Here is a 23,106-nt window from a genome sequence, read left to right as displayed (position 1 = left end):
TCAGTGTTGGACATAAAAGTAAACGAATGGGATCCTTTGCTTATATTTCATATAACAGAGAAGCTAGACAGTGGGAGCTTTCATTGTCAGACAGTTAACTACCAACATTTGACCAATTGGTGAAATTCATAGATCATAGGTGTCGCGCATTAGCAAGTAGCACTTCCAATGCAAAATCAATCCCACCCAGTGAGCGAAACAAGAGTAATAAAAAATCAACAATAGCGCATCATGCTTCAGCTCAATTTTCGTGTTGCCAGTGCAAAAGCAAAAATCATCCTTTGCATAAATGTGATGACTTTCTTTCGCTGTCAGTTGACGAACGTCATTCCTTAGTGAAAAACAAAGCATTATGCTTTAATTGCTTACAATCTAATCATAAACTGTCCAGTTGCAAATCAGCATCGTGTCGTGAGTGTGGCAAACGTCATCATACTTTACTTCATTTTCCAAATAAACAGAACTCAGGTGTTTCAGTGGGGACTCATTTTTCAAGTGAAACTAATGTGCAACATGCAGTGTTATTACAAACTGCAGTAGTGATGGTGAAGGATTCATATGGTAATTTACAATCTGTGAGAGCCTTGTTAGATTCAGCCAGTGAAAAAAGCTTCGTGTCAGAAAACTGCATACAACGACTCGGTTTACAAAAACAGCCGGTGTATGTACATATTTCGGGATTGAGTTCCAGTAATGTTGCTCGGGCAAAAGGTGTTGTTAATATTGTGTTTACATCAAGTTATGATGTTAAATCAGAATTTTCTATAGAAGCGTTAGTGTTGCCAAAGGTAACAGGTATGCTACCAAAACGGTATATTCATAAAAGCAAGCAGTGGTCGCATGTTAACAAGTTAACATTAGCAGATCCGAATTTTAATGTTCCTGACAGAATCGATCTGTTATTGGGTGCAGATATTTACCCTCAATTGCTATTGGCGGGTGTGTGTAATGGTGTTAATGGTTCTCCCGTAGCAGTGAATACCAAATTAGGATAGGTGTTGTTTGGTTCTATTGGCGACTACGAAATGCGACGTAAAGAATTCACAGCGTCAACATATCATATCCAGTGCAACAGTGAAAGAATTTTGCAACAATTTTGGGAATTGGAAGATATTCCTACACAAAAAATAATGTCGCCAGAAGAAAAACAGTGTGAAATTTATTTCCAGAAGACCCACCAAAGAGATGAGACAGGTAGGTTTCATGTGCAGTTACCGTTTCGTGACAACAGTGCAAGATTTGGCGAGTCACGTGAAGTGGCAATTAAACGCCTTAAGCAAGTAGAAAGTCGTTTGAAGAAGAGGCCTAAAATGCGTCAATTATATGTAGATTTTATGCACGAGTATGAGGTACTTGGGCGTATGGAGATTATTCCAGAAAGTGAAATATTGAAACCAAACAGTGAAGTGTGTTATTTACCTCATCACGCAGTATTGAAAGATTCCAGTTCTACAACAAAACTGAGAGTAGTTTTTGATGGTAGTTGTAAAACGTCATCTAATGTGTCATTGAATGATAAGTTACTTGTCGGACCTAGGTTGCAGTGTGACTTAATTCCATTACTTGTGCGTTTTAGACAACATAATGTGGCATTGACTGCTGATATTGAGAAAATGTATAGACAGGTGAGAATCCAACCAGAACATAGAGACTTCCAGCGAATTGTGTGGCGTGAGAAACCTAATCTTCCGATCAAAGATTACAGGCTTGTGACGGTAACTTATGGTACAGCTTCAGCACCATATTTAGCAGTGAAAAGTTTGCAGCAATTAGCGAAATATGGAGAAGAATCATTTCCTATCGCAGCGGCTGTGGTGATGCAAGACTTTTTTGTTGATGACTTAATCAGTGGTGCCGACTCAGTTAGTGAAGCAATTCAGTTACAAGAACAACTCAGTGCATTATTGCAGAAAGGAGGTTTTGAACTGAGAAAATGGGCATCCAACAGTCCCAACGTTTTGGACTCCGTACCCTCCCATTTGAAACAAGCAACGAGTAGTTTAGACTTTGATAGTAGTAATTCAGTGAAAACGTTAGGAATTCTGTGGTATCCATCAAATGATGTATTTTCATATAATGCCAATCTTGTGTCAGTTAAGTCAGTTGTAACTAAGCGTAATATTTTATCAGAAAGTGCAAAGGTGTTCGATCCATTAGATTTGATTTCTCCAACTACTATTATTGCAAAAATATTATTGCAAGAAATTTGGAAATTAAATTTAGAATGGGACAGTCCAGTTCCTGAATGGATTTTGAGGAAATGGAGGAATTACTACTCAGAGCTTTCTTTATTGAAAAACATCAAAATCAACAGGTGTATCACTATCACTCAAGCTACGAGAAGAGAGTTAATAGGATTCTGTGATTCTTCCGAAAAGGCCTATTGTGGAGTGGTGTATATGAGGTCTGTATCTCAAGACGGCCAAGTGAGTGTGAACATTGTTATGGGAAAAACGAAGGTTGCTTCAATCAAACAAGTGTCCTTGCCCCGATTAGAGCTCTGTGGTGCCTTGCTATTAGCTAAAATGATGGATCTCATATTAAATTCATTACGTGATGAAATTGCCTATTCTGACTCTACTGTTGTGTTATTGTGGCTGAATTCGGATTCAAGCAGATGGAAAGTGTTTGTCGCGAATCGTTTAGCAAAGATTCAAACTTTTGCCATCAGTGAAGTGGCTCAAAGTGGATTCAAAGAATAATCCAGCAGACTGTGGTTCTCGAGGTTTATTACCTTCTGTTTTACTTGCACATCACTTATAGTTCTTAGGTCCAGAGTGGCTCAAAAAACCCATTCTACCAGAGTACAATGAATATACAGTGGATTCAAAGTTAGTCAATCAAGAGAAAAGAAAACATATAGTTTCTATGCATGTTCATATTGATACCTCCATTATTGGCAATTGTTCATCGTTGGTAAAACTTGAGCGAACACAGGTCCACTTATAGTAACAGAACTTTTCCATTTATATATTGTTTCAATTTTTGCAGTTCTTCCAATATATTACTAATTCATCTTTTGTGTGTATCTTGAACTAGATCGTTCAAGGGTGGGGGCTATGTTTAGTCCTAACTTGTTGATTTAAATTGTTTAGATTTGTTTAAAGATGTTTGTTTAATGTAACTTGTTAGCTGTAGAAGAAGAAGAAGAAAGGGTAGGTGCTTATTGAAACTGTGCATAGCAGCAGTGTGTGAGTGAGCGCGTAGCCTATAGTTGCAACATTGTAGTGTTCAATGTGCATTTTATTTTAACTCGGGAATTGTAAGAAATATTAACAATATTATTAAACCGAATTATTAAAGAACGAACCAGCGTTTGTGTGATACAGTCCATCATAAATAAATATCAGTGTTAAGAATTTCACGATATATAACAAAAGACCTAGAATATGGATAAAGCTTATCAAAGTTCTGATAACTATGCTAATTCTTAATATGGTAAAAGTCCAGCATATAAGACCATATTTATGTATCAAACAAATTAATCCTAAAGTTTTGGAATTAATGGACATGAAAACTGGAAAACCTTTGGGTTTATGCAATATTGATGAAGTTAAGTTATGGCGTCCTTCAAAATATACTAAAATAAGTGGATGCAGGTAGTTAAGACACTGGTTCCTTCTGAAGTTGTATCCAAAGTTAACATGAATGACATTTAATCTTTAAATTATTTCTTAATATGATAAATTCTTTATTTGTGATGTTGATTATCTTGTTTTGTTCTAAACATTGTCGACATTTAATTTGTAATTTGAATACTGTTTGAATATATAATGTATTTGATCCTGTCTCGTTTCAAAATAACAATTATATGAATGTCACAATATCTTTTTTCAAAATATTCTTAGTTATGCCCGAGAAAATAATATATATTTTTTAACTTCTAACTTACGATAAGTATTAATGGCCTCGAAAGGACTTAAAAATTGTACCTTCTATTTACGTCGTTGATTTGTACGAATATTTAAAGTGAAATTAAGTATGAGAATTAGAATAAATAAGAAAATGTTGTTAATATAAAATTAATATTATACATAATTATATGAAATGTACTTTTTATATATACGAGAGTGACTCAAAAAATTAGAAAATCAATATGTAATCCAGGATTCTTTTTTATTTATTGTAAACAAAAAAGTCCTATTGTTCGGGTGACATATAATGACATTGTGTATTTTTAACATCTTTACTTGTATTTACGGGTAATATGTGCTTTATTAAAATATGCACAAGCTAGCTAAAGGAAGAAGAAAATATAAAAAGAAAATAGAATTAATTTCTTTCTGATATAATGATTGACGTTCTGTTAACATAACAATCTTATGATATGTGTTATTAATTGTCATAGCAAGGAAAAATATGATACAAGAAAGGATCCATCTTGTATAATTTACATGTATATTATTTAAAAGGTGTAAATGTTTCCTTCATTACGTATTATAAAAAAGGTAATATCAAGATGGAGTTTTTAAGTGAATTTTGGTAAAATACTAGACTAGATGTTAGACATATTCGAACTGTGGGCTATAGTGTAACGCTGTAAAAATATACAAAAATAAGTTGTTATAAATTGGTATTTTCAGCCACGGATTTGCGTTTTAATTCAAGTGTTTGAATTAGCAAAAGAGAGCAAATATAATAATATTTACAAGATCTTATTTATTGAAAAAAGAAATACAATAAAACTGAATAATAATCAAAATATATTTGGACATGTAACAAATTTCTAACTATAACAGTTAATACTGTACAGATATTTTCCTTTCTCATATTAACGAAACTTCATAGCGTGTATTGTATGTTATTCTTGCTACCTGAAATGAGAATAGCCAATAAAAGAGTTACAATCGGAATTTAAAATGTATTATTCAAATAACATACTAGATGCGAATTGGATAAAAAATTGCTTTTATTCTGAATTACTAAAATAATATAGGGAGTTCTCTACTGGAATATTATCCCATCAAGGACTTGGATGCTGGTGTGTATTATATTTTATAGATAGAAATTCTTGATAACCGTTGCGCTAAAAATAAAAATAAAAAAACTTGATCATTTGATTGATGTGCAATCTCACAAGTAAACCTTACGTTTGGGTGAATCGAGTTGCTGACTGAGACACACATGAAAAAGTAGTACTAAATGTGATTAGTATTTCAGTGAAGTTTTAGGTGCGAAGCTCCAGGGGTTTAGGAGATACACCTACCAGAACATCACATGGAAGTACAGAATAGTCTTCATACAGTTGGAGGTAAAAGCTCTGTAAGACCTCTTGTAACGACAAAAGGTGCATAACAATTATATGGGTACATATTAGGACTAGGGGGAAGTCATATAGTAAGGGTATATCTGACGGCGGCCATCTTGAAATCCGCCATTTTGAATTAAGGTTAAGTTTTTAAAATAGGAATAGGGTCATGTGATACATGATTTAAGACTCAAATTTAATCAGAAGAACAATGGTGACGTTAATTTTGATTTACGTGCAATTGGTAAAAAGTTACAAGGAAATTAAATATTGTTGCAGCATATGTATTAGTTCTTTACCCCACCTTGTAAATTTTGTTTTAATGATAATAATTAAATAAAAAGCAGGTGGATAAATATTAGGTCTATGGTAAGAGTTGCCTTGATGGCGGCCATGTTCAAATCCGCCATTTTGAATCAGACAAAAGTTTTAAACAAAACGCATAACAATGAGACCTTATTAATAGCAAATTTTACCATAACCATTTTTAACAATTTTTGCTTTATCATTAACCAGCACAAAGTTAAATGGATCGCTTCTTACGACTACTGCTTTGACGGAATTGTTAACGACAAATGTGTCAAGTGTAACTCGATTGCCTGTGTCAGGTGTGCTCACTGTGAGCAGAGCATTTGTGCAAGTCATGCACTCTTTTCTGAACTACATATTGATTGTACTAATTGAGGACTTTTCTGGAAAACACCAAAGACCCAAGTTCAATTATGACTCAGTTCCACTTTGGTCATTTTTATTTAAATTAGCAACTTGTTTATGCGATAACAAATGCTGGTTAATGATAAAGCAAAAATGGTTATACCGTTGGATTTATGGTAAAATTTGCTATTAATAAGGTGTCACTGTTATGCGTTTTGTTTAAAACTTTTGTCTGATTCAAAATGGCGGATTTGAACATGGCCGCCATCAAGGCAACTCTTACCATAGACCTAATATTTATCCATCTGCTTTTTATTTAATTATTATCATTAAAACAAAATTTACAAGGTGGGGTAAAGGACTAATACATATGCAGCAACAATATTTAATTTCCCTGTAACTTTTTACCAATTGCGCGTAAATCAAAATTAACGTCACCATTGTTCTTCTGATTAAATTTGCGCCTTAAATCATGTATCACATGATCCTATTCCTATTTTAAAAACTTAACCTTAATTCAAAATGGCGGATTTCAAGATGGCCGCCGTCAGATATACCCTTACTATATGACTTCCTCCTAGTCCTAATATGTACCCATATATTTGTTATTTATCTTTTGTCGTTACAAGAGGTCTTACAGAGCTTTTACCTCCAACTGTATGAAGACTATTCTGTACTTCCATGTGATGTTCTGGTAGGTGTATCTCCTAAACCCCTGGAGCTTCGCACCTAAAACTTCACTGAAATACTGACCACATTTAGTACTACTTTCTCATATGTGTCTCAGTCAGCAACTCGATTCACCCAAACGTAAGGTTTACTTGTCAGTATATTTCATAAATTGGCTTGATTTAGCCAGGAATTACTCAGTATGTTTTTTGTTCTTTTTGGCATAAAAAGTATATTTCAATTTATGCCATGTCATTGTTTTTTAACTTTATCTAGAAGTTATCAGATACTTTCCGCATCACGAGAAGTCCACAAAGAATATGATATAACATTTAAACCATATTTCTTATTGGAGTACATTGTGCATCGATCCGCGTATCTTTAAACGTTGATAAATGTTCGTCATCGTCTTTGTACAAACACTTCATCAGTTTAATTTTTCAAAAACTCAAAAGACATTTAAGGAAAGACAAGACTAAAAATTTCGAACAGGTAATTAATTTAAAACGCGAATTCAAACTTAAAAATTTTAATAATGCTCCACCAGTTTTAAAAAGTATAGCTATCCCATTATGGATATGGAATCTTTGTATCAAATTCTTATTAGGGTGATTGTTTTGTATTTCTTTCTTTTCAGTTGTTTCCAGCTTTGGTACCAGACTTCATAATAAAATTTTATTATTTAATCTTGTTTCGAGTTTTCATTTTCCTTCATATTTATATAAATGTATAGCTGTTCCCATGCAATTACATATTTAAAGAAATATTAGGCAATTAGAGATATTCACAAATCTATTTAGAGAAATATTAGTAACTATCACAATTAATTACGAACCTTAAATATTGGGTATAAAAACATTGTTCCTTAGCTAATAAATATTTCTGCTTGGTGTTATTACTGAATAATGGTAAAAATATGCTAAATTCGTAATGAAATATTAATTTAGCGTTGAAATGTAAATTAAAAATAGTTTGAAGCCATATTGAAAGTAATTGATAATTAATGTTGTCTAGCAAAGTTATTTATGAATATCTTTATATATGATGTGCACCATAAAAGTCAACATGTATTCGCTGTGATCATAATGAAACTTAAAATTTAAATAAATTAAAAAACAATATTGTAAGTCAAGAAGACTTAAGAGTTAATATATATAAATATTTCATCCCCTTAGGGGCGTCGTTACTTTTCAAAATTAAACGATAAAATTAAACTAGCGCCCTATTAGCTCCCAAGCTATGCAGTACTTTTAGCTTGCGTACTACATTTCTAAATTCTGTTTCGGCCAGTACATAACCAGCAAAATTAATGTTTGAATTTTGATATTAATGTAATGTAATTTATAGCTTAAAGAAAAGTACAAAAAATAATGTTAACAAAATGGCGATTCGGGATTGCTTTCAGACAGCATTTATATTTAAATAACACCGGAGTATGTTTTCTTTATATCTTATCTATGGCTACCTGAGTTTTTCCACGACCTGTTCTTTGCCCACAACATGCGTTACATTGACCTCGCCAATATAACTCATGTTGCGGGAAACGCGTCCGGTATTGGTAATTGTGTATTAGCCATTACTTTCAATGAAAATGAAATGAAATTTTGAGTTTTACGTCCCACGGTTATGCCGGTTAGGCTAAAGGAGACGGTGATAATGAGTAATGAATGAAATGGTGGAATGAAGAAAGTGGGAGGAAACGGGAGAACCCCGAGAAAACCCACGCACACGGTGTTTGTCCACCACAAAGTTCACTTGGCGGGAGCAGGGTTTGAACCCGAGACCCCTAGCACCAGAGGTGAACGCTCTACCACTGAGCCACCGCAAGCCCCCATTACATTCAAATTTAATTAGTTTGATAGTTTTAGATATAAAAATAAATAAATAAACATTACTTTTAATTTTTTATAATAACTCTTAGACAATGGTGAACTAAATTTGTCAAAAATAAAGTTAATAAATCTGATTACGATAATATTCGTGGTTATTACATTGTACTGATAGTAACAAGTGCAATTGTGAGTTAGGCGGCACATCTATATCGGCCGGTGCTCTTCAAAAATTATATTTGTAAACCTACTAATTTTGTAAATATTAACATCTCATATATGATGTGAATATGAGCAACATTAATATAATCAAATGATCGATAAAATTAAAATGCAGGGCTGTAACATTAAAATTCATCCCCAGGGTATATCTCTTACTGTTCTTTTCATTATATATATATATATATATATATATATATATATATATATATATATATATATATATATATTAAAATGTCTTAAAGTTTTAAATGTTAACACCCCAATGGGATCTGAAAATTTTCTCGAACGTGTCATACGTGGAATGCAAAAAGCATTCAGCTAGGGTGGTATATAAAATTTTAGTGTAAAAGCGATTTACTTAAATTGTCAGGAAATTTAGCAACCCTGCACACTTCAGCTCAAAGTTTGTAAGTTAGCGCCTTTGGTTTTCAGAACCAATTCACTAACTTACATTTTTATAAATAACACATCCTGACCTGTCAGTCAGTGACGCACAGAGTAGCACCTTGCAAGACTTAACCACTTTTTAACTTATTTATGTTGATTAAAAAGTTTAAAGGGCTATTAGTTATGTTATACAATGCAAGTATATATATAAATATTAATCGTTTTGCGTGTAATGCAAAATGTATAAAAAGTCAGGTATCATTGTAGTTTATAGATATAAATGTATATGTACACATTAAATTTTTAGTTATTAAATTTTTACCTTCATAATAAAATATTAAAAGTCAGATAAGCCACATAAGTTTCGTTAGTATACTTTAATATGTATATCAATATATTGTTTTAGTATATTTCAATTACTTTATTAAATAGTATATATCAAAATAAAAACAGTTATTTTAGTGTGAAAAGCATTTTTAAAAAGTCTTGCTTTCATAATTTTTCGTAAGTCTATTATTCAACAACTCACATAAAAACAAATTTTATTTCGTTTTGTTTTAACCATTTATACAGGTAAAAAATGTAATTAATTAATTTTACTAAAGTTTTTATTTACTTCAATACGAAGGAAGGAATAGTTAAAACTTTCGCTACATCATTCATACAAATAGCATATTCGTAACCAAAGAATTATTTTATTGCTTAACTAATTGTTTTTATGTTTATTAATTAAAAATTTTATTCTAAACTAGTACTTGTCAATAAACACACACAATAATAATACAATATAACAAAATTTAAATTAAATTTAAAAATTTTCGTATTAAAAACAAATCACAAGAAAATTTTTGGTTTGTTAATGAAATCAGGCATAAATTAACTAGGAACGTGAATATTAATAATGTTCATCGAGCTAACAAAAATTATTACGTATAAAGTATCTTTACGCAGTACGCGTTTAAGTTTAACCGAATTGCAATTAGGAATTATAAGCGATTTAGTGCTATTTATAGATTCCAAACGGCTGTCGTAGAGTGGCATCTTTACGTAAATTTTTTGCTATAACGTATGTACATATTAACGTAATGCCAAAGGCCATAAGAGAGCGGCTCACGTTCAAATGTAATTATTCCTCTTTATTTTTAAATGCCTAGTGGAAAAACTAAATTAGAAAAAATATTAAGTGTTTAATAATTTTAAAGGTAAATAGTATATCCATCTTAAAATGTTTGCTTGCAATTATTGCCCTAAAATAAATTAGTACGGTTCTACTTTGCCATTGCCAATAGTCTTCTAAAAACAAGGTTAAGCAAAAATTGTATCAGCCAATAATCGCGTTTTTGCCAATGTAAAACTCGGTGCTATAGTACTGATTCCCATTTCTATGTTTCCATTAACATTGATAATTTGGTAAAAATGTAAATTCATGTTGTTTCCATTATTAATTTTTAAAAAAATGTTTCAGTAATGGTTTTAGATAATAATTTTAAAAAATATTTCGTCAGTTACCATAATTCTCAATTTATTTAAAATGTTTTCAATTATATTCCGTTTTGTCAACTGAGCAATATAATTATTCATGTTTTCAGTATTTCTCTGATATTTAGTAAATTACACTATATAGTATTTTAAAAAATTAATATATAATTAATGTCATAATTATTTTACAAAATGTTTGTTGTAAAAATTATTTTGCTATATTAATGTTTTCATGTGTATGAATATATAAGTATGCTATTTTAGATAAAATTTTTTGTTACATCAGATGTTTACGTTTGGTATTTAAAGGTCATAAAATAAGTTTCATTCGAATAAGGAGGTTTGTGTAAAAAGGTGCATACATACATTACACTATATTATACACACGTAGTGCGAATTTCGATATTACCGTTTGAACCGTTGTCAGGCAACACGTCCGAAATTATTACAAATGGTTTCTATTATTGTTTAGTAATATAGTATTTTTGTGTTAATGTTTATTGGCATGTTCATTTAATTTAATATAATCTTTATAATTTTAAATAAGTTGTACAGTATGTTTAATGAAAAAGCATTGAAAAACTGATCGAAATGTCTATTCCTGGAGAAAACACAATAATCAAAAAAGAGGGAAAACAATAAATAAATAATGAAAATATAAACTGCAAATATAAAAAAATAATAATATACATTTTATTAATGGTAGCTTAATGATGGCTTTATAAATATAAAAAAATGGTGTTAACAAAAGGTGGATTATTGTCATACAGGCTAAATAAACTTACATTTAATAAATAAAATATGTTGTATTATATAGAGTAACGTCCCAATATACCGATTGCCGTAGTAAATTTCCAGTAACTTAAATTCATATACAAAGTGTTCCAAACATAGTAATTTCCCAAAGACACTGTAATAGACTGGCGTAGGAAAGTGGGGTCCAGAGAGGCCGGGACCCCCAAAGAGGTCTGACAATGTACTTTGGTAGTTTGATGTTTGTAATTTTTTATATATTTTTGTTTATATATTTTTGTTTGTAACTTTTCTATATGAACCTATAACAGCACTTGGGCCTCCCCAAACACACGTCCTGGCTACGCCACTGCTTTAAAATAGAACATACACTCTCTGACGGCCAGGGTTCTCTTCGCAAATTGACACATGCGGGAGCCAAAAAAACATCACCGGCTCTCAAGTCCATTTACCGCATTTAAGTCAAAATAAAAACAATGTTAATTTTAAAATTTTTTAACAAAGCCTCGTATCTAAAAATCTCAAAGCCTTCTCTCACCAGTTTAATAGGTCTGTGTCTGTGTTGGTACGTCTAACTTCAATCCTACGACCATATATGGTCAAAAATAGGGTCCTAATCACATAATATCTACATGTTTGGTAACTGCCACTTTGTATCTAAATTTCAAAACTGCTACCCTTCGCCCACGCATGGCTATAGGTGAAAGTTGATTAAACAAGCTAATTCACTCGCGCCTCTCCAGCCGAAACCGCCGGGTCTTCATGGCCATGATGCTCCCAGTTTTATATTTTGTGGCAAAAAACGAACAAAACATTAACTTAAAAATTAAAACGCATATTCAAATCTCAAAGTAAGTTTGTAAACTATTAGTAGCAGTTTAGTCAACGAAGTTTTACATATCGTGTGTTATACATTGTTTTGTCATATTATAATACTTTTATACATTCCTGCTCACTCAATAATTACACATCGTTTCAAACCTTTGCAAGTAAAAGACACAATGGAAATTGCGCACCCATAAATATATTAGGATACGCGTAACTAAATCATCACCTATAAAGCTTATGAAATTCATATAATTAGTTAAAACTCAACGTCAAAACCACAACAACCTCAAATAAATTAATCGGTAAAAAATCACTGTAAATATAATAAAATTTAAACTATTAACCATGCCACAAAACCACCAAAAAATCTAAATCAATAACGACAATAAATATTATAAAATATAACGTTGCTCACTTATAATCTTAATGTTATGCTAAATGTAGTATAATTCGTTCTAAGTATCATTATATATACTATATATTTTAAATCAGGTTTTATTATTTATACATAAAATTAATTTCTAACTTGTTGCTTACATTTAATGAAAATTTTATATGCATAGTTTCACTTTACAATACTTATATTCTTGCCTGCAGCTCCCAGCTCCGGCTTAAATAAAAATATAAATATTAAATGGCCTGTAATTCATCGTAACAGCTAAAAATAAAAAAGTAAATTATGTAAAAAAAATAAGAATGAGTGTTACATTCATGTTCACAACAATCCTAACCAGAACAAATACCACGGTCTTAACACACATTCCAAATGCAGGGGCTATTTTGAAGCACATCTTTTCATTTTCTCCAGAGATACTAAATGTGGTTACTAAAAACACCTGAGTTATTTTCAAAGATGTTTGTGTAAAGTAGATAATGCTTTTTTTTCATGTTTCTAACCCAAGCAACTTTTGCTGTACACTCTAAAGTACGGTTTTCCGTTTCACAATACTACAATTGACCCTATATCTAAGTGGAAATAAAACTTCAGACACTTTTGGGTATTGATGTTTATAATTGCAATAGTAGCAATAGGATTTACAACTTGGCTTTCCAGACAGTCGAATTTTACACTTTTTCCTTTACCTTTGCATACTTTACCTTCATTTGAAACTTTCAAATTTCATCTTAATTTCTACTGAAAGTATTTGTAATTCAAGGAAATAATTATAAACAACAATTAAATTGAAATTCATCGTAATATGGCCCATGACAAACACTTTACCATTTTATATCGTAAAGATAAGATCTACCGGTATTGTAACAGAGTGGTACTTAAGCGACTAACCATAGAAATTCAGACTCCGATTAGTGATACGTTCACAGCCTTGTTTTATTATATGCGTAAACTCTTTATTCAATTGAGAGGTGGGCATGGATCATGAGTCAGAGTTGATGACTATGGGTTTTGTTGGGCGGTGCGTAGGAGAAGGTCACAGAGGGTCACGGTGGATGCTGGGTTTATGAGTCAAGTTTTCATTGCCTTACGAGATCTGTGGTCCATGTTAGAAATTTGTTGTCTGATACCTTCCGAATTGTTGTTTGCTGTATGTTTATTGGAATAGATATCTTTCTGATTAAAGGTTGTAATCATTACATATATTTTAGAGGCCGGGAACTGTATATTCCAGAACCTAGGAAAACATTAGAATTCGTTATAAAGAAATTAATGATACACAGGTATGCAGGTGTAGACGAAATTCCACCTGAGTTATTTTTTTCTGAAGGAGAAAAATTGTGCAGCAAGATACATGAAATGATTCTCCCTGTCTGGAACAAGGAGGAATTGCCATAAGAATGGAAATAATCAATAATTGTTCCAATTCAAAAGAAAGGCGACCGAACTGATTGTAATAATTCAACTTCTTATAAAACCATGTCAAAGATTCTATTAGCAAGATTGAGCCCAACTATTTATTGATTTAAAATGGCTTACGACTTGGTTAAAAGGGAAAGATTATACGACATTCTTGCAAAATTTGAAATATCGAAAAAGCTAGTTAGATTTTTAAAATGTGTTTAAATGAATCCCAAAGTAAAGTCCAAGTAGAAAAATTCTGTCCACGAACTTCCACGTCGAGAATAGTCTGAACAATGAAATGAGTTGTCGCCATTATTATTCAACTTTGTTCTGGAGCACGTTATAAGGAAACTCAAACGTAGCAACCAGAGCCTAAAGCTGAAGTTATTCACCAAGTTATGGCGTATGCTGATTATGTAAATCTGATAGATTATTAATAACTGTATGGAGAAATGAAGGAGCCTTATTTAACGTTTACAACGACATTGGCTTAAAAGTAAATGCAGAGAAAATTAAATATATGGAAGTTCACCAGGATTGTAATAGTGTAAATTATGAATGCGTCAAAATATCAAATAATCCTTTCAAGAAGCACACTAAGTTCCTATCATAAGAAAATTATGAAACCCTTAGATTGGTAAGGTAATAGATCAATATAATGTTTGTATTAATTTACTCAAAAACGTCAGTGGAACATTGAAATATAAGGTGCATCCCACTGGATAGAAAGATAATTTGGGATTATAAATTTCATATATCTCTAAGGATACATTGCTCTTTTAAAAAGTGTGTAGTTTCTATTTGGATATTTTGCATACTAAATTTTTGAAACATTACTGACTTACTGTATTACAAATTACTTTATTTTTGCCTCTATAAAAGTGTAAATTACAAAATCAATGAAAAACAAATGGGTAATACACTGTAGGTAGTAAGTGAATGTAGTAAAAATCTTTAGAGGCCCTGAACTTTCTTTATAGAATAATTGTACTGGGATTCATTACGAGAAATGTAGGAAAAAGTATTTTTCTTTATACAATATCTAGTGTCTAAGTATTTTAACACCGTCAAATTTGTATATATAAAATGGAAAAACTTGTCCGACTAGACCTAGAAATTTAAAAAAAAAAAGGCTCAGCAAAGATGGTCAGATGAATTCAAACCCACGTGCCTAGCCTACTTTACAGATGATCCTCCCGTTACATAAAAGGGGTTTTAACATTCTTGGTTCTAGTTCAGGAATCTTCGCACATCAAACTTTAGCTTGTTGTTTTATTGACTTTCTCATTACGTAAACAATATATTTAAATAAGCAAGTACACACATGCAGCTGGTTTCAAACTTTGAAATGAGAGTTAAAAATGTAACATTATTTCTTCACCTTCCCTGATTCAAATATATTTTGAATACTTATAAATTTCACGAGATCACAAATGAATTGCACCACAGTTATGCACTTTTAGATTATATACTTTTCCACATATGCCTTATTTTTCACATTAAAATAATATACATCCAATTACAACAATATGGTTCTTTGTTCTATCCATCTTCTTACCTTTCCTTCTACCTCAAACGAGGTTTTTTTTTCTTGAAGGCACAGATCTTGCATCCTTGATTGCCTATATCCTGAAATTGAGATAATAAAATTTATTGTTAAATAGTATGTTTAATTTTTAAGGTTGAACACTATATGACTGTTTCTTTTTTTTTCATTTGCTCTTGACTATCTTCGCAGAATTGTGTAATAATATCTGATGAATTCCTTGATTGTTATATATCTTCCTTTTTTTTATAAGTTTAGATTGTTCTGAATCATGAATGTGATGAGATAGCTTAATATATCAACATCTTTTGAATATAATATCATACTAATGTTAACTGGCAGAGTTTGCATAATTTTTACTACTTGTTGACAAAAAATAATTCTATTTTTATTAAATAGTTCGCACTGAAATATCAAATGATTGATCGAACCATGATCTTTTTCACACCAACATAGATTATTCTCTTTTTTTTAATTTGATGTAATTTTATAGGAGTTAATATTGTATGAAGAAACATTCGGATGAGTAATATCGTTTTGTATCTTGACCATTTTTCTAAGATATTGTATAACGGTTTATCGTTAATCTCCATTAATTCCCAATAGTGTTTTCCAGGACCAAGTCTGATTTTGTTTTTCCATAAGTCTATTTTCCTTTTTTGTTGTTGTTTAACTATATACTTGAAATTGTGGAATGGAAGTTTTATGTTGTATATAATGCCAGTTGTAGTCGCTTTTCTTGATAATTCATCTACTGCTTCATTAAATTTTATGCCTACATGACCCTTGGTATAAAATAGATGGATTTGAAAATTCTTGTTTTTTAGAGCGAAATAGCTAGATTTAATTAACATGATATTCCATGATGTAGAAGCTGACCATTTAGGATTATTTATGGCTGTTATAAAACTTAAAGCATCGGTACATATACATGCATTCTTTATTTGTAGCGTATTGATTAATAAGAAAGCTTGACGGATTCCAAACGCTTCTGCTTCAAATATTGACGTATTTTTTGGTAATTTGTATTGTTTTTCAATTTTGAACTTAGGAATGATAACCGCAGCACCAACTGGGTTATTTTGTTGTTTTGATCCATCGGTGAAGATGAATGTGCAATCATCTGACAACTGGAATTTATAATAATTCCATATGTTTTTATGTATGTTTGGCAATTTCTCTTTTGAATGAAATTGTATGTAGTTAGGTATTATTGATGGTATTTTAATTAAGTTTACTTTATACTGAAATATAAATGGAATTATTGAAGGAACTTTAGATATACTTGTCTTATATTGGTTGTATTCAGTATATACATGAAATATCCAAGGAAGTCTATTTTGATATGGCGTGTTTTTCTTTGTATTTATTATTATTAATTTGTCCAAGTCTTTGAATAATAGAGTCGAGTTTTTGCCCATTCTTGAAAGTAAATAATTCGCAGCAAGTTTATATATTTGTATTTCAATACGAATATTATTAGAAATTTCTAAAAGTGCATTCTTTGGACAATATGATGGTTGTGAGAAAATTATCTTCGCTGTTTCATATTGTAATTGCTGAATTTTGTCGTAGAATTGTGATAATTGTTGAGAATAAAATATACTTCCATATAGTATTTTTTCCATTATGGTGTTATTTATTATTTTATTCAGAATCACAGGATTTATGCCCCATTTTCTTGCACTTAGGCTTTTCATTATATTCATATAAAGTTGCGATTCATTGAGTAAGTATTTTAAATGACCTTTCCATGTTAATTGTTGATCTAAATTGAGTCCTAAATATTTCAATTGCTTCGTGTAATTTAGATAAGAATCCTTAATTTTGAATTTTGGAACTGTTTTTATTTTTTTTTTCGTAAAAATGATGTAAGAAGATTTGGCCCAGTTGATATCTAAACCATTTAGGAAGCTCCATTGTTGAAGGATCTCCAACGCTTTGTTCAATCTCTCTGCCGCCGCATCAACTGTTGAAGACGCTTCCCAAATTAATACGTCATCAGCATAAGCTTGAACATTGGTTTTTTGTTTTAGTTGATATATTAGGTCTCTTATAAATAAATTAAATAATAATGGACTTAATTTGCTTCCTTGTAAAAGTCCTAAGGACGTAGTTCTTGCCTTAGTCATGTATTTATTTATTTTTATATGGACTTTTCTATCAAAGAGAATGTTATGAATTGTTCTAGTAAATTTTGTTGGTATTTTTTGTCGTACTAGTTTTTGTATTAATATATCTAAGTTAACAGAGTCATATGCTTTTTTGAAATCAATGCTGATAGCTATTAGAAATTTTTGTTGTTGAAAGGAACACCAAATGTCTAGAATTAATGGAGCTATTGCGTCATAAGTTGAGCTGTTTTTTCTAAACCCCGACATATTTTCTGGCAGTAATTGATTATGTTCCACAAACCACTGTAGTCTGTTCAATATAAGTTGTTCAAAAATTTTAAGACTGCATGGTAATAATGCTATAGGTCTGTAGTTGTTAGCTATGTTACATTGTGTATTAGGTTTTAAAATAGGAATTACTAAAGATTTTTTCCATAATTTTGGAATGTTTCCAGTATCCCAAATTAGGTTAAATGCGTTAAGTAATACTTGTTTTCCTTCTTCTGTTAAATTTTTATAGTGCCAGTAATGAATCCCTTCAATGCCCGGGGCAGAATTCTTTTTTTGTTTATTTAATGCTATTTTTAATTCTAATTTTGTAAAAGATTCTTCAAGTTCCGATGAGGTTGATAAATTGAAATATGCTTGTAAAAATGATCTATCCGTGTGAGACGTATCTGGGGTAAGATTTCTGTGGAAATCTTCTATCCATTGTTGCTCGAGCATTGAATTAGAATTCGGTTGTTTATTGAATCTATTGAACTGATTTCTGAAAAATTTCCATATTGTAGTTTTAGGTGTTTGGTACGTAAGTGAATTACAAAAATTTATCCAACAACTCCTTTTAATTTGATTTAAAATTCTAGTGGTTTTTGCTTTTATTTTTATGTACTGAAGGAAGTCTTCCTTGCTTCTAGTTTGGTAGAAATTCCGAAAAGCTTTTTGTCTCATGTTGATAGCTTTTTGTGCCTCAATGTTCCACCAAATGGGTTTGCTATTTTGTTTTTTATGATATTTTTTATGGACAGCCTGAGCCTTGTCTGTAAGATATTCCGATTTTGTATTTGCAACTGACCTTATTATTACGTTATTCAGATCATTCAAATTATCCTGTCTTATGTTGTCCTGATTTAAATTTCTGGATATCATGTTATTATAAATTGACCAATTTAATTTAGTTTCAATTCTGTTTACCATAGAATAGTGTATCTTATCCTGAAGAAATTGATCATGTCTTTTTACAGATATAGGATGCGTATAAATGATTATAGGCAAATGATCACTGCCAAATGAATCGTAATGTACTTTCCATGAAGCTTGAATAAATAGTGAAATTTTACATAAAGAAATATCTGGAACACTCACACCCTCTAATGTTATTCTAGTGGGAGTTCCATCGTTTAACAATAAATACGAAGAGGTTAATATTGCTTGATTAAAATTTTTTCCAGCTTTATTTATTTTTGTGCTACCAGTTAGAAAAGATTGTGTATTAGTGTCTCCTAAGATATAGTCAAACTTATTCTGATGTTGAAAAATATCAGTCCAGAATTTACTATTAGGAATAACATCAGGTGGTACATATAAGTTTAAAAATTTTGTGTTCGCTATTTCAATGCCATGCATTTGAATATTCTGATATGTATGAGCAAATTGTGAATTTATCTGTTTAAACGAAATATTCTTATGGATGATGGTTGCCAAACCTCCATAACCATCTGATCTTAAATGTTCTAATACTACATAATTTTTAATATGAATTGGTATATTGGGTTTCCCCCATGTCTCTTGGATAAACAAAATATCTGGTTCATACGTTTGAATATGTTTTATAGCATATTGTTTAGTAAAATAACTCTGACAATTCCATTGAATTATTACCAAACTCTTCCTAAAAATACTATCCATTATCGAGTATTGAACACTTTTTTTAAATAAATTATATATACATATCGGAAAGATAACTATAATCTATGTCTAGAATTGAAACTTTTTTTTAATCATGTATGGAGATGAGCAGATTATAGAGAGGTTGTGCTAGTTTTTCAATTGTTTCACTATTGATGTCACCATTGATTGAGGTAAGTATATTTCCTAAAATTTGTTTTATAGCTATCTTTGTTTTTGTTATGTGAAAATTTGTTTTTTCATTTGTCTCATATGATAGCTCTGTAGATTCTTGAGAGGTTTGATTTTTCGAATATGACCATAATCTTTTCGAATAATCCAAATTAGTGTTCCCTTTGAGACCTTTTGTTTCTCCTATCTGATTAGAGATTACTCGCTGATCTTTAGAGTGGTACGTGTTATCTTTCGGGAAGTGTCCCTGTGTGGAACCAAACTTGTAGTTAGTATCCCAATTTTGTAATATATTTTTATTATCAGAATTTTTGCTTGTATGAGCAAGCGCTGGTTGCTCTTTTTTATTGCTGACATTAGAGTTATACCTTTTAATACTCTATCATTTGAAAATATATGACTTGTTGCAGTTACTGAATTATCAGCATTTCTACGTCGCTTCCATGGGGGAGGGAAGTGATCCCTTTGTACTATCTGAGAGCTGGTTATTACAGGAGACTTCATTGTTTGCATTTCAGGATTTGTAATACTAAATTTATTTGAGATTTCCGTACGATTCATTGGTGAGTCCTTGACTACCTTGCTGTAGAGTGATATCCCTTTATTTTGAGAGATTTTACCTATTTGAGCACTAGCTTCGTTGAAGGATATATGCTGCTGTGCCATAATCAGCATGATTTTCTTTTGCCTTTGTCTTTCTGGACAGTCGGTAAAAAAGGCATCATGACCTTCACCACAATGGAAACAATTGACCGTGTTTTTACATGTTTGGGATTGGTGATCTTGTGCACATTTGTGACAAAAGTGTCTTTTAGCTTTACATGTGCGATCAGTGTGACCATATCGTAGACAAAGTTTACACTGTCTAATTGCCGGTATGTATGGATCAACTCTCAGTTTAAGATAAAATACTTTTACTTCAAGTGGTAAATTTTGGGAATTAAATGTAATTATTATAGTCGGGGTTGATATTTTTTTACGTTCTTCATTAAATCTGTAGATTCTTCTTATTGAAATTATTGGTACATCACATTTGATTTCCTGAAGTAGTTCATCTACTTCTACTGTTGGGTCAACATCTTTAACTACACCCATCGTATAAATGGCGTGATTGGGTATAAATGCACTCCAATCTTGTTCTTTGAGGATGGGATGTAACAAGAAATTATTATCTTTCATGCCGTTGTTGAAGTAAATTTTTACTAGATTTTTCCCTATTGTTTGAAAATTAGTAATGCCTTCTATGCCTGCCAGATAGAGTTTCCTACTGATGGACATTAAATGTTTACGACCTAAATCTTCTTTATTTGATTTAATAAAGACAAAAAAAGGACCTGTATGTAGTAAAGTATACCTATTGATAAGGTCATTATTTTCCTTCTGATTTTCTCTTAAGGAAACTGAACATTGTTTTGACTGCTCTTCAATTGAACATGTAACCGTATCTATTTTCGTGTTTATGTTTTGATAACCAGTAGTATCTAATTGAATACCTTTTTCTATATTCACTTCATTATGTTCTAAATCTTTTACCGGTATGGAGATTTCCATATCATTACCTTCCGCCATTTTTTGGTTGTTAGGTAAATACAAACATGTTATAGGACAAGTGAAGAAATTTACAACTTATAACTAAACCACAAAATTAATGAACTAGAAAATAAGAAACACAATTGGCAAACACACACACAAACACTGAGAACTGCAAGAATAAGAATAGATTAAAAGGCTTAGATCTCACCACAAACAGGAGTTGTGATACAGAATTTCAAATTTTTTTTTTCGTGTAGTCACTTTTTCTTAGTGTTTGTTTTCACTGTAACACTAATCTAGTCTTTTAACCCGTAATTAAATAATTGTTTGTGTTTTATTGAGAAGTCAAATCTTTCATGAACTATTCACTTTCCAAAAAAACAAGACGTTAGGTCACAACTCAAATCATTTTCTTGGCAACACCAATTATTGTACACACTTAACGAACGCAGATCCTTCATTAATCCGCCATGTTCTTCCTTCTTCATCCATCTTTCTACATTATCATATCAACCAGATAAACAATTGTCATACCAACGAAAAAAAGAAGTATCTCGATATGATACAAATACTTAAATTATTTCTTCATTTACTTTCTTCTTCTCTTCTCCTTCTTGATAGCTTGTGTCCTTTAAACAGCACTTTTCGCCCGTAAATAGAAACAATATTTAGGAATAAATAGAAACTATACAATCGTTGTAAAATTTAGGGAGGACTCGAATAAAATTATTTTGCCTCATATTTACACAGAATAGTAGATGAAGGAAGAAACTTTTGTGAGGACTCAAATCACAATAATTGCGCCCTTGTTCACAGAATGTGAACTAACCAAACTATACTCAACCAGAGGTCAGTGATGAACTTCGATTGAATTTATTCATAATCTATGACAAGTACCCGTGAAAATATTGAAATGAACCCTTATACAATTTCTATCTTTTGTACTTTTACAATATAATTATTTGTAATATAAAATAGCTGCAGATTCAATAATATATGAGAAGCACACTTTAAAATATTGAAACCTTTGTACAATTTCTATGAGGTGCACTTTCACAATATAATTAGTTGTAAACTAAAATAGCTGCAGCTTTTTGTACACATCATACTTAACTTATAATAGTCCCTTGCTCTTTCTCAGGAAATATCTCATCCAAATTTCCAACTCTCAAGTCATTGCAACATGCAATTGGTACTTAGTTCTAAACAGCAATATTCTTGAGCGTATACATCCAAATCATGATCACTTGTTTCTGTATATAAATAATTAATGTATATCAACATGAATGTAATTGTCTATTGGCCTTCTATCCATTAAGCTACTTATTACAATACCATTGACTAAGAGAAACTGATTTTATATTCTTCTCCACTCTACTGAAAACGGAACATTGTAAACAATTTATCTTAGTAAATTTACTAATATACACTGAAGTAGTTTTGTATCTCACTAGATACACTAAAGTTCATAAAATCGTTGTTCAATAATTATTGAGAACTAAGTTGTCCCAAGTGCAAATAATAGTTTTTAGTGTTCTTAGCAAGACTTCACACGAATATTCTGCAAATAATACTGCTTATAGCACTGATACTATATTATTACATTATGGCTTATAGTTCCTAGAAACTATTTTACTTATAGAGCTACTAGCAATATTTTAATTCTCTTCCATTCCATTTCGGCATCCGTAAATGCAGTGTTCAGAGGCCAAAACATAAGTTCAAATAGTCTTTTCCCTATTACTGTCCGAAAGTAAAAATTTAATAATAATTAAAAGTTATAACACTAAGGCGTAAGTGTAAGGACAACTGGAAGTTGTGAATGATAAAACTATTATCATTTTGTTTTTGAACATATGTAACATACCTTGTTTGTTACAAACAAGCTAATAGGCTCAATGTGAATTTTGGATTATATTACTCATATTATTATCGTATTTTTATAATAGTGCAATTTAAAGTGTTCT

The 23,106-nt window shown here is 31.0% G+C and overlaps 2 protein-coding genes across 2 annotated transcripts; one reads left to right on the top strand and one right to left on the bottom strand.

Moving 5' to 3' along the window:
- Positions 1–1,025: 1,025 nt before the first annotated feature.
- On the top strand, positions 1,026–2,702 carry LOC145660968 (uncharacterized). Its single transcript, XM_081726416.1, has one exon. The coding sequence runs from the start codon at positions 1,026–1,028 to the stop codon at positions 2,700–2,702; it is 1,677 nt and encodes a 558-aa protein (XP_081582542.1).
- A 9,901-nt stretch (positions 2,703–12,603) lies between these two features.
- LOC145694958 (uncharacterized) lies at positions 12,604–22,603 on the bottom strand. The gene is made up of 2 exons (XM_081771769.1): positions 15,426–22,603; positions 12,604–12,679 (listed from the first exon to the last, which is right to left on the bottom strand). The coding sequence occupies exon 1, from the start codon at positions 21,173–21,175 to the stop codon at positions 19,805–19,807; it is 1,371 nt and encodes a 456-aa protein (XP_081627895.1). The 5' UTR covers positions 21,176–22,603; the 3' UTR covers positions 12,604–12,679; positions 15,426–19,804.
- Positions 22,604–23,106: the final 503 nt, after the last annotated feature.

This window comes from Thermobia domestica, chromosome 9 (assembly GCF_964235325.1).
Source record: "Thermobia domestica chromosome 9, izTheDome1.hap1.1, whole genome shotgun sequence".
NCBI classification, from domain to species: Eukaryota; Metazoa; Arthropoda; class Insecta; order Zygentoma; family Lepismatidae; genus Thermobia; species Thermobia domestica.
Note: the sequence above shows the minus strand (reverse complement) of the source record. Positions and strands in the feature narration are given on the sequence as shown.

Excerpts from the sequence above, each read along its gene's own strand:
- LOC145660968 (XM_081726416.1), top strand. The coding sequence starts at position 1,026 with ATGCGACGTAAAGAATTCACAGCGTCAACATATCATATCCAGTGCAAC.
- LOC145694958 (XM_081771769.1), bottom strand. The coding sequence starts at position 21,175 with ATGGCGGAAGGTAATGATATGGAAATCTCCATACCGGTAAAAGATTTA.